Source organism: Bos indicus, chromosome 1 (assembly GCF_029378745.1).
Source record: "Bos indicus isolate NIAB-ARS_2022 breed Sahiwal x Tharparkar chromosome 1, NIAB-ARS_B.indTharparkar_mat_pri_1.0, whole genome shotgun sequence".
Classification (NCBI taxonomy): Eukaryota; Metazoa; Chordata; class Mammalia; order Artiodactyla; family Bovidae; genus Bos; species Bos indicus.
Genome location: NC_091760.1, coordinates 152,221,235 through 152,234,596, shown reverse-complemented (window position 1 = coordinate 152,234,596; position 13,362 = coordinate 152,221,235). Strand labels below are relative to the sequence as shown.

Genomic DNA, 13,362 nt, shown 5'->3' with positions numbered 1-13,362 from the left:
ACCAAGGGAGCATTTCATGCAAAGATAGGCTCGATAAAGGACAAAAATGGTATGGACCTAACAGAAGCAGAAGATATTAAGAAGAGGTGGCAGGAATACACAGAAGAACTGTACAAAAAATATCTTCACGACCAAGATAATCACGATGGTGTGATCACTCACCTAGAGCCAGACATCCTGGAATGTGAAGTCAAGTGGGCCTTAGAAAGCATCACTACGAACAAAGCTAGTGGAGGTGATGGAATTCCAGTTGAGCTATTTCAAACCCTGAAAGATGATGCTGTGAAAGTGCTGCACTCAATATGCCAGCGAATTTGGAAAACTCAGCAGTGGCCACAGGACTGGAAAAGGTCAGTTTTCATTCCAATCCCAAAGAAAGGCAATGCCAAAGAGTGCTCAAACATGAACTGTATTGAGGTATAATTCATATACAGTATAATGCATCCATTTTAAGTGTATTTTTAAAATTGTTTTGACAAATGCATACTTCCATCTAACCACAATCAATACAGAGATCATTTTTATTATCCTTGGTAGATTCCTAATGCCCAAATGAGGCTCACAGCGAAACTGAGCAGGAGGTACAGGGAGTTCCCATATGCTCCCTGCCCCAACACATGAACACACACGGCCGCCCCCCCATGCCCCGATCAAACTGATTCATTGGTTATAATTGATGAACACAATTAATTGTATTAACTGTATTAATTGTATTAACACATCACAATCACCAAAGCCCATAATTTACATTAGGGTTTACTCTTGGTGTTTCATATTCTATGGGTTTGGGGATGTGTATAATGTCACGTATCCACCATTATAGTATCATAGAGAGTAGCTTCATTCCCCTCTCTCCACAAATGCTGGCAACCTCTCATCTTGTCACTATTTCCATAGTTTCCTTTGCCATAATATTATAGAATTGGAGTCATATAGAATGTAGCGTTTTCAAATTGGCTCTTTCACTTATTAATATTCATTTTAGATCCCTCTAAATCTTTTCATAGCTTGTTAGCTCATTTCTTTTTACCACTAATATTCCATGGTCTGTTGTATCAAAATATATTTATCCATTGCACCAAAATGTATTTATCCATTCACCTATTAAAAGATATCTTGTTTGCTTCCAAACTTTGGAAATTATGAATAAAACTACCATAAATTTATCCATGTGTAGATTTTTGTGTGAGTATAAGTTTTCAACTCATTTGGTTAAATACTAAGGAGTGTGATTGTTGGATCATATGGTAAGAAAATGTTTAGTTTTGTAAGAAACTAACAAAGTGTCTTCCATAAGGGCTATACTATTTTGCATTCCCATCAGCAATAAATGAAAGTTTGTTTTGCTTCATATCCATGCCAGCATTTTGGTTGTCAATAATTTGGATTCTTGCCATTCTAATAGATGTGTGATGTTACCTGATTGTCTTAATTTGCAATTCTTAATAATATACAGTGTGGACTATCTTTTCATGTGCTTATTTGCCATCTAGTGTATCTTCTTTGGTGAGGTGTCTGTTCAGATCTTTGCCCACATTTTAGTTGTGTTGTTCTCTTACTTATTGTTGAATTCTAAGAGTTCTTTGTATAGTCTGGATAGAAGTCCTGTGTCAGATACATGTTTTGCAAATATTTTTTTTCTCAGTCTGTGACTTGTCTTCCCATTCTCTTGACAATGTCTTGTGCAGAGCAAGAGTTTTGTAATTAAGTCCAGCTTATGCATTATATCTTTCATGGATCTTGCCTTTGATATGGTATCTAAAATGTCATTATCAAACTGAGATCAAACAGATTTTCTCCTGTGCTACCTTCTAGGAGTTTGATAGTTTTACATTTTACTTTGAGGTTTATGGTCCACACTGACTTAATTTTAGTGGAGAGTATAAGATCTTTGGTACTTTTTAATTATCATTATTGATTTCTAGTTTAATTCCACTGTGGTCTAAGAGCAGACATTGTATGATCTGTATTTCTTTACATTTGTTAAAGTGTGTTTCATGGCCTAGAATGTGGCCTATCTCAGTGAATGCTCTATGTGAGATTGAAAAGAATACATATTTTCAATTGTTGAATAACATATTTTATAGTTGTCAATTCTCTTAAAAAATGCGCAACAGTTTCCTTACTGATTTTCTCTCTGCTGGATCTGCCCAATTCTGAGAGAGGGATGTTGAAGTTTTCTACTATAATAATGGATTGATCTACTTCTCCTTACAATTCTACTGGTTTTTGTCTCACTGATTTTGATGCCCTGTTTTTAGATGCATATACGTTACGGATTACTGTGTCTTCTTGGAGTATTGATCCCTTATCATTTTGTAATGTCTGTCTTTATCACTGATAATTTTCCTTACTTGAAAGTTTGTTTTTCTGAAATTCATAGCATTGTTCTATCTTTTAGCATATTTTTTCCATCCACTTTCTTTACTCTATTTGTGTCTTCATACTTAAAGTGGGCTTCGACTACATATAATAGGGTCTTTTTTGGATACATTCTAATAATTGCTGTCTTTTAATGGAAGTCATTAGACCAATGACATTTATAGTGATTATTGATGTAGTTGGTTTCCCATATATATATAACAAACATATATAGTTTGTTAATTTTCTACCCGTTGCCCTTGTTCTTTATATTTGTGTCTTCTACTCTTTTTATGTCTTTTGATTTTTTAATTAATTGAGAATTTTATATGATTCCATTTTTTTCTTTCTTAGTGTATCAATTATCTTTAAAAAAAACCTTTTTAGTGGTTGCCCTAAAATTTGCCCTGGGTATTTACAGCTAGTTCAAATAACACTATATTACTTCATGGGAATTGCAAGTATGTTTTAATAAGCAAGCATCCCTAACTGCTCCCTCCTGTCAATAATCAGTGCATTATTGTGTCATTCACTTCAAATATATAAAAGGTATAATCATCAGATACATTGTTGTTGCTACTATTTTGAAGAAGCTCTTATCTGTTAGATCAATTAAAGAATAAGAAAAATAAAAGTATAACTTCACTTATTCCTTCTTTATTGTTCTTGTATTAACAGTATTTTCTTATGTTCTATATTCCTTTTTGTTAAATTGAAATATAGTTGATTTACAATGTTTTGTTAATTTCAAGTGTATATCAAAGTGATTGAGATATATGTGCATGTGTATATATATACTTTTTTTCAGATTCTCTTCTCTTATAGGTTATAAAAAATATTGAGTATATTTTACTGTGCCACACAGTAGGTCCTTGTTATTTTATTTATAATTTTTAAATATTTTATATAAATTAAATTATATTTTATAGCCATTATTTATAAAGAAATTATTTATACATTTAAGTTTGATTATAAAAATACAGTAGTGTGTACTGTATTCTTGATGCTCTGGCTTCTGAGACCTTGCTGACCCAAGGAGGGACTGCCCTTCCCCAGGATTAACTAATTCCTGGAAATAGTAGGACTTGCCTGCTAACACTCCTTAGATGTACAAACCAATGAATCCTGAGCCCACACCCTTTCTTGCCCCCTCTTATTGGGCTCTTGAACTCTGGGACACTAGTCATCTTTCGTTGTCACTCCAGTAACATGTACTTGGCAACTAAGGATCACCCCTACAATCTAGACCCCACTGAGCTTCCTCAGACTATTCACTTCTAAGTCTGTGTAGCCTCCCAGGAAAACCAGGATGAGGCTCCTACCCACCTCTCTCTGCCAGCTCCTGTTCCCCCAGTGCTTCCCTGTGTGACCCAGCATGGTGTGTCATGCCTCTTGTTTCTAAGGGGCTGTGAGTACAATAAAAAGTCTTCCTTTTTAACAGTCATCTTGTGTCTTGCATCTTTCTGTGTCTGATTAAAACATAATTTGTGTCTTTATGGAGATCCAAGTTGCTGACCTATATTATTTTCCTTCTCTCTCTCTCTTTCCTTCTCTCTCTCTGAGAGCGTCTTTGAACATTTCTTGCAAATCAGGTCAGCTAGTGACAAGTTCTCGCATTTCTTCGTTTGTTTGAGTAAGTCTTTATTTCTCCCTCACTCTTGAAGATAGTTTCACAGGTTGCAAAATTCCAGGTTTTTGGGTCTTTTTCTCTCAACATTTAAGACAGTCCACTCCTGGGACTTGCCTGGTGGTCCAGTGCTTAAAAATTTGCCTTCGAATGCAGGGGACACAGGTTGAATCCCTGGTTGGGGAAATAAGATCCCACATGCTGTGGGGAGACGAAGTCTGTGCACCCCAGTTACTGAGCCTGTGCCCTCTAGAGCCCGTGTTCCAAAACAAGAGAAGCCTGTGTGCCTCAACAAAGAGCCTGTACAATGCAATGAAAATCCAGCACAGAAAAAAATAAATTGTAAAATAAATAAAACAGTCTGTGCCAACCTCCTCTTGTTTGTGTGATTGCTGAGAAGTCAGATGTAATTTTTGCTCCTCTATAGATAATGCGTTTGTTTTTTGTTTGTTTGGTTTTGGCAGTTATCTTTTTTATGTTGTTTGAGCTTCCTGGATCTGTAGTTTGGTGTCTGACATTAACTTGTGTGAAATTCTCAATCATTACTGTTTCAAATACTTCTTCTCCTCTCTTCTGTTGGTATTTCCACTACACATATATTATACTTTTAATAGTTGTCCCCTAGTTCTTACATGTAATGTTCCATTTTTTTTCTTTGCTTTTCAATTTTGGAAGTTTCTATTGATAAATCCTCAAACTCAGAGATTCTTTCCTTAGCTTAAGTCCAGTCTACTAACGACTCCATCAAAGACATTCTTCACTTCTGTTACAGAGTTTCTAATCTCTTGGATTTGTTGCTTACATCACCCATCTGTTCTTGCATGCTGCCTACTTTTTTTGTTAGAGCCATTAGCATATTAATAATTTTTATTTTCACAGAGTTCTCCTTTGAGTGTAATTTTTAAAAAAAGATATACAATAACAAGTGTTGGTGAGAATGTGGAGAAATTGGAACCTTTATATCTGCTGGTAGGAGTGTAAAATGAGGCAACCACTTTGGATAGCAATTTGGCAGTTTCCAGTCCATTCTGAAGGAGATCGGCCCTGGGATTTCTTTGGAAGGAATGATGCTAAAGTTGAAACTCCAGTACTTTGGCCACCTCATGTGAAGAGTTGACTCATTGGAAAAGGCTCTGATGCTGGGAGGGATTGGGGGCAGGAGGAGAAGGGGACAACAGAGGATGAGATGGCTGGATGGCATCACTGACTTGATGGACATGAGTCTGAGTGAACTCTGGGAGTTGGTGATGGACAGGGAGGCCTGGCGTGCTGCGATTCATGGGGTCACAAAGAGTCGGACACGACTGAGCGACTGAACTGAACTGAACTGAAAAATGTTAAACATAAAGCTGGCATAAGATAAAAAATTCTTCTAGGTGTCTACCAAAAGAAATGAAAACACATATCCACATAAAAATTTGTACATGAATATTCATAGCAGCATTATTCATAATAGCCAGAAGTAGGGCAATCCAAATTTCCAACAACTGGTGAATAGATAGTTTATATGTTGTATATCCACACAGTATTGTTGTTCTTCAGTTGCTAAGTCACGTCTAATTCTTTGCAACCCCATGAATTGCAGCACTCCAGGCTTCCCTATCCTTCACTATCTCCTGGAGTTTGCTCAAACTCAAGTCCATTGAGTTTGGTGATGCCTTTCAACCATCTCCTACTACTCAAACATAAAAGGAATGTCACAACATGGATAAATCTTGAAAGCGTTATGTTACAGAATCCAAACACAAAAGGCCACATGTTATCTGGTTCCATTTATATTAATGTCTAGATGGGTAAATCCATAGAGAAGAAAGCAGATTAGTGGTTACCAGGAACTTTGGGGAGGGGAGAATTAGTAACTGAGGATGGGTATGGGGTGTCATATTTGTGTCATTAAAATGTTCTGGAATTAGTGGTAATTGATGCAAATACTGCTAATAAACTGAAACACATTGAATTGTCCACTTTAAAGGGGTAATTGTGTATAATGTGAATTATATCTTAAAAATAAAATTAATAAGTAAAATATATGATATGTTAGAATATGATGACTATAGATTTGAAAGTCATTGATGACATGATCAGCTACTAACTACCAGGGAGCCTCGATTTCCTCTTTGGCAAAATAAGGGTTTAGTCTAAATGATCTATAGGGTGACTTCCAAATCTAGTTTTCAGTGATTCCCTCAATCTTCCTGCATGATTAGCAATTTCAAAATAACCCTGAAAGGTCAACTCTAGAATAAAATACAGCCCTTATACTTTAGGTATTTCGTTAGAGGCATCTCTATTCTTGAGTATTGGTTATTTTATGTATTTCCCTATTAATCAAAACAACTTTGGCTTGGTGGAGTTTCTGTAAGATTGTAATTTCCCACAAAGAATATTTCTAATTGATTGTGAGCTCATGAAGAGAAATCCTGAAGTTAAAGTAATTTACAAAATTGGGTATAACCAGAAATGACAGAACAATTTTCACAAGGGATTAATGAAGAAAGAAATGTGGGTAGCTGTTGGATTTTTGAGCCAAGTTGTGAACATATACAATAGTTATTGTTGACATGAAAATAGATAATCAAGAATAGTGACTTCATAAATTCTGTGAGTTCATAGATTTTGTATAAAGCTTATAGAACAGTGGTTAAAGTTTGGGCTCCATGATCACCTGTCTGGGTTAGGATGCTGGATTCACCACTTATCAATACCAAGCCACTTATGCCTGTTTCCTTATCTGTCATGTGGATATATTAGTTGTACCTCAGTAAGATGGTTTTGAGGATTAAATAATATGATGCATAAAGAGCACTAAGAAAAATATCTGAGCCATGGTAAGGACACAGCAAACATTAGCATTAGAATAATTTTCAACAAATGGGCTCCTCTGGTGGCCCAGATGGTAAAGACTCTTCCTGCAATGCAGGAGACCCAGGTTCGATCCATGGGTTGGGAAGATCCCCTGGAGAAGTTAATGGCTACTCACTCCAGTATTCCTGCCTGGAGAATTCCATGGACAGAGGAGCCCTGTGGGCTACAGTCCATGGGGTCGCAAAGAGCTGGACCGGATTGAGCAAATGCACACACACAGAGACATTTTCAAAAAGCGCTCAAACACTTGATGAATACTTTAGATGGTAAAGAATCTGCCTGCAATGGAGACTTGGAATCTGCCTGCCAATGCAGAAGACAAGAGACTCGGGTTCGATCCCTGGGTCAGGAAGATCCCTTGGAGGAGGAAATGGCAACCCACTCCAGTATTCTTGCTTGGGAAATTCCACGGACAGAGGAGTGTGGCAGGCTACAGTTCATGGGGCTGCAGAGTCAGATACGAGCGAGCAGCTAACACTTTTCACTGGATGAGTGTTTTAAGCACCCCTGACCCTGCTTTGACAAATAGAGTGTTTACAGTGTATTTTGTTCTAACTCAATTTTCTCAGTTATTTATCATTATTTCTTGTTACACAATGATATTTTTCATATTATAAATAACATTTTTTTACAGAATAAAAGCAAGCAAACTATATTTTTTGCTTTTACAAGAAATATAGTTTCTTGAAATATACAAGAAATATAGCTTAAAAATCTATGTTTTGCTTTTACAATATGAAAACAATATTTTTCATTTTGTAAATAACATTTTTTTTTTTTTTTACAGAATAAAAGCAAGAAACCTTCACTAACAAAATGAAGATCCTGCTAATTATATTTGTTCCTCTCTTCTGGACTAAAACGCTGTCATATCAGAGCCCAGGTACCAGTATATTTTATATTTATTGTTATTAGGAAAATAAATATTTTTGTGTCTCAGCAAATCTTTATTTTAATTAATAGAAACAAGGGATGTGTTTCTTTACTGAAAAATCAAGGTAGACGGAATTTATTTGTAGTTGGTGATATGCAATGTCAAGCGTACTTAAGCTTTCAAAGATGACAGAAAGCTAGGTGCAAAAGTCATGAATTATGCTACACTTGGCCAGAAAAACTTCAATTATTCACTGATTTTCTGAAGTCCTGATGTTCCATGTCTCTATGAATAGAGTCAGCCCATTTGTTTTGTAGGCCCGTTTGCAACTTGGCCTTAATAAAGGAAAGAAAAGGAAAAAAAGGAACCCCACAGAGGAAATTATATGTATATAATAATAATATAAAAGCTTTAATATTCCATATATATGTAGAATATGAAAGCTAGATTTTTTTGTATTTATAAAAACATCATTCAAAGAAATATTTTTAACTCTGCACTGTGCTACCCTCAGATTTCCTGATATCAGGGTCACTTTTAAAGAAATATCTTGCTTAGTTAAACATTTATGAGCAGATCACTAATTGGGAGGGTGGAGGTAGCTGACCATTTCTGCTAGAGTCAACACTGGTGGTTTTTTCCATTGTCCAGACTCTCTTTATGAGGTATGAATACACTCCCCCTCCCCTAGTTGCTGTGAATATTGCCTACAATGTCTCACAGCAGTACCTCGCTTTCTCAGGAGAACTGCCCTTGGCTTTCCCAGAGCCACCTTACCCAGGTTATGCCTATAAGCCTCCAATCCTTCTCTCCAATTCTTGGGGAAGGTCTGTAGCTGATAACTGACTCCTGTCAGTAGCTAAATCGTGTCCGACTTTTTTGTGACCCCATGGACCACAGCCAGCAAGGTTCCTCTGTTCATTCAGTATTTTCCCAGGCGAAAATACTGGAGTTAGCTGCCATTTCCTTCTCCAAGGGATCTTCCCAACCCAGGAAAAGAACCTGTTTCCTGGATTGACAGGTGAATTCTTTACCACTAAGCAGGGGATGAAACTGTTTCCTACATTGGCAGGTGGATTCTTTACCACTAAGCCATCCCTCTCGAGCCAAAGAGGGATGCTCTGGTGTAAGGAATGCACCAGAATCTCCTCCAATCAAGCCACACCCTGCTTCTCTTCCTCTGCCTCCCCTCAATCAAGCTCCTGTTTCAGATCTGCCTCTATGATCTCCAGCCCAAGATAGCTGCTTCTTTGCTTGATACTGTTATAAAAGTTGCTTTTAATCCACAGGCCACTTGGCAACTTTATGGCATCACATTGTTTATTCTTTTAGTACAATATCAAGTTGTTTGGGGTTCCACAACCAAAAAACGAAAAAAATGTCAGTTGGTTGCCTTTGGCACAGAGTTGTAAAAGAAAAATCTGTTGTTAACATTACAGAAGTCCTCTTGTTTGACATTTTAGCATAAACAAGTACAGTTTCCTCTGTTTGACCTCCAGAAGATACTTTCCTTGGGATTCTGAGTCACCCTTAACAATAGGACATAATCTCAAAGGAGATGTGGTTAAAATATCAAGGCTAAACCATCTCCTTACTTGGGTTTGTTGTCATCTTATTTTGATAGGGCCAGGCCCTGAGTATGCTGATGTGGTGTTTCTGGTGGACAGCTCCGACCACCTGGGAATTAAGTCCTTCCCGTTTGTGAAGACCTTCATCAACAAGATGATCAGCAGCCTCCCCATAGAGGCTGACAAGTACCACGTGGGCCTGGCCCAGTACAGCGATGGGCTCCACAGAGAGTTCCTGCTCAGCGCCTTCAAGAGCAGGGGCCCCATGCTGAACCACGTCAAGAAGAACTTCGGGTTCCTGGGGGGCTCCCTGCGGATTGGGAAGGCTCTCCAGGAGGTTCACAGGGCCTACTTCTCAAGCGGGAGGGACAGGAAACAGTTTCCCCCGATCCTGGTGGTCCTGGCTTCCGGAGAGTCTGAAGATGCTGTGGAAGAGGCCGCCGAAGCGCTGCGCAAAGATGGGGTGAGGATCGTCTCTGTGGGGATACAGGGGGCATCTGAGAAGACCCTGAAGGCCATGGCCACGGGCCAGTTCCACTACCGCCTCCGGACGGTCAGGGACCTCAGCACATTCTCCCAAAACATGACGCAGATTCTCAAGGATGCAGCTCAGTACAAAGATGGAACAGCCTACTCTGATATAGAAGGTAAGGAGGCTCTTTGTTGAAGAGGTGTCCCACCCCCATGCATTCTGACCCAGAAAGCCATCTCCTATTATCTCTAAGTTGCCACCCACCAGAAATCTCTATTTCATGCAGAAATGTAGAAGACCTCCTTCTCATGAACTTTCATTCCTGATCTCCTAAAGCTAAAAGGAGACTACCATAGCTTATCATTTGAAAAATGCTTTATTTATGTCTTAGGAAAGTTCTACATAAGACCCCCAACAGAAGACCTTTGAGTACAAACAGTTTACTTAGGGAGTTATCCTAGAAAGCCTTAGCAAAGAGAGGGTGATGTGAGACAGGAAGCCACATATGCAGTGTTGATGAGCAGGTGGAACAGGTCAGTACACTCATGGAAGGCACCCAGTAAGTATACTGCCCTGCTGAGGGGATCCAGTCATTCTATCCAGAGTGAGGTAGAAAGAGTTTCTAGCAAATGAATTTTCCTGGCTGCCTCTGTGCTCAGTTGATAATGAGAGGCTATTCTGAGTAGGTGCTATCTAGTTCTAAGACTCAAGGAAGCCACTTGGTGTGGTAAAAAGTGCCCTTACCACAGGTCAAAAAGATCCAGACAATGCCAATAGCTGGCTGTGAACTTGAGGAAGTGATATCGTCTCTGTGAGCCTTGCATCAGCACCTTCATTTGTAAGCTATAAAAGCTGAAATGATCTTGAAACTTTTTTCCTGCTCTCATTCACCAATGGGTTGATTTTGTAATCAGACCAGGTTATGCCTTAATAACAACCCACTCCAGTATTCTTGCCTGGAGAATCCCAGGGAAGGGGGAGCCTGGTGGGCTGCCGTCTATGGGGTCGCAGAGAGTCGAACACAACCGAAGTGATTTAGCGGCAGCAGCAGCATGCCTTAATAAAAAGTAGACTTCCCGAATAAGAAGTTTATTGATTTCCCTTCTAACAGTGCTCAGGTTGACCAGTTGTTTTGCTTCTATTCAAATACTTAGGTTGGTGGTGGCTCTTCCATCTTCAAATATCACTTTCAAGGTGCCCTGGGAATTGGTATGCAGCTGGTGAAGGGGAAAAAGAGGGAAGGTCACTCGTGGGATGAGTTTATGGGCTAAGCTTGGAAGAGGCACACATTCTGCTCACATTTCTTTAGTAAGATCTTAGTCCCATTGCCACACCTAATTGCAGGTAAGGCTGGGAACTATGTCTAGTCCTGTGAGCAAGAAGAGGAAATGGGTTTGGGTAAGTATTGGGCAGGCTCTGTCACAGTTAGTGCTGCCTCTGAAGCACCAGGAAGTACTTTTACCTTCACTTTTCTCATCCTTCATTCCTCCTGCCTGGGGGGAAATAGCAAGTTCCCACAGTACATGTACTTCTCCTCCTCGAGAGAAAACCCTCCTGTGACCCTTCCCTGGTGGCTCAGACAGTAAAGATCCCCTGCAATGCGGGAGACCTGGGTTCAACCCCTGGGTTGGGAAGATCCCCTGCAGGAGGGTGTGGCAACCCATTCCAGTATCCTTGGTTGGAGAAGCCCCATGGACAGAGGAGCCTGGCGGGCTACCATCCATGGGGTCACAAAGAATCGGACACGACTGAGCGACTAAGCACGTGAATGAAATGTGACCCTTCCCCTTGGGAACCTTGGAGACCTTACAACCCTGTCGATAGCCTGAGATCTCCATGACAGTAGGGCTTTACCACCTTCTTAGAAGTCTCTGGGTACTGACTGTGTTTCTCTCACTCCTCCTGATTTATTTTACAGTGGTATATAGTTCAACAAGGGTTGCTTGTCAGGACCCTATCCTTCCCTTTGAAAGTGAAAGTGTTAGTCACTCAGTGATGTCTGACTCTTTGCAACCCCATGGACTATAGTCCACAAGGCTCCTCTGTTCATGGAGTTCTCCAGGCAAGACTTTTGGAGTGGATTGCCATTCCTTTCCTGATCCAGGGATTGAACCCAGGTCTTCCGCATTGCAGGCAGATTCTTTACCATCTGAGCCACCAGGGAAGCCTAGAGGTTAAGAATAAGGGTTTGGGAGTCTGAGTTCAAAGCCTGGCTTGGCTGCTAAGGGCCTTGAGTAAGCTGCTTAGCTTCTGAGCTCCAGTTTCCTTACCTATAAAGTGAGGATAATAGTGTTGGCCTTATGATGAGTGATATGACTTGTATGGAGTTTGGCAAACAGTTTGTAATAGCTATTTGCAAATAAATGCTGAGCTGAGCAGGCCATGTTGAAAGTTTGTTTTAGCAAACTATGGGGGTGGGGTGGGGTTCAGAGCACAGTAGTAGGTTTATGAGAATTACAATTCCACAAATACTTCTGAGCTTGTACCGGGTACCAGGTACTGGAGAGATAGAGATAAGTAAGATATGTCTTTTGGCTTCTAGAGCTCACTATTTTATGGGTAGTTTTTGGCAAGATTTGAGCTTATCTCTCAGCTGCACTTATCACAGCTGTGGTTCCCCCATCTGTGTCTGGAGTGGGTATTTTCTGTGCATGTGATATACTTTCCCCTGCATTCCAGATTTATAGAGCCAACTGCTTACCTGGCATCTTCAATAGATCTCAAACTCAGCATGTCTGAAACAGAGCTCTTGACTCCTCCCTCCAACCTGTTCTTCCCCCTATCTCCCCTACCTTGGAAAAAGACAGAACCAACATCCTCTCAGTTGTTCATGTCAAAAACCTAGGCGTTTTCAACACTTCCTTTTTGTTTCCCAACACATATCTAATTTATCATCAAGTCCACTCTACGTCTAATTCATGTATCAAAAGTACTCTTGTTATCTTTGCCCAAGAACCATTATCTATTTCCTGTATTAGGGCAATTACTTTTAAGTAAACTTTAATGAGTTCATTGTCTCCCTTCAGGAACTAGGGTGATATTTAAAAGATGTAAATAAGATCATGTGAGTCCCACATGGTTGGACCTGGTTCCCTCTGACCTCATCAGTCATTGTTCCCCTCACTCACTGGCTCTGGCTACTCTGAGTGTCTTGCTTGTTTCTACTTCTTGCTTTTCTTTCTGCCAGAATTATTCTTTTATTTTTCAAACAATGTGTAGCTGAATCTTTCTCTTCGCCTTTCTCAACCTAAATGTGATCCTTTCAGAGAGGCCTTCCCTAACTTATTTATGTCTCAGATAATTTAGTTCTTACCCCACATCACCAACATAGGGCAGCTCATTTGAGACACCTGTTTTATTTTCCTTGTTAGCATTCATTATGGTCTGAACTAATATAAGGAGAAGGCAATGGCACCCCACTCCAGTACTCTTGCCTGGAAAATTCCATGGATGGAGGAGCCTGGTGGGCTGCAGTCCATGGGGTCGCTAAGAGTCAGACACGACTGAGCGACTTCACTCTCACTTTTCACTTTCATGCATTGGAGAAGGAAATGGCAACCCACTCCAGTGTTCTTGCCTGGAGAATCCCAGGGAT

At 39.7% G+C, this 13,362-nt stretch overlaps 1 protein-coding gene across 1 annotated transcript in view; it reads left to right on the top strand.

Annotated features, from left to right (window-relative positions):
• The window catches only part of COL6A5 (collagen type VI alpha 5 chain), a 157,380-nt gene that overhangs the window by 22,544 nt on the left and 121,474 nt on the right, over positions 1-13,362 (top strand). Inside the window, exons 2-3 of the mRNA XM_019964319.2 lie at positions 7,641-7,736; positions 9,352-9,942. Coding sequence (XP_019819878.2) covers positions 7,670-7,736; positions 9,352-9,942 — 658 coding nt within the window. The 5' untranslated portion in view covers positions 7,641-7,669. The remainder of the gene's footprint in view (positions 1-7,640; positions 7,737-9,351; positions 9,943-13,362) is intronic.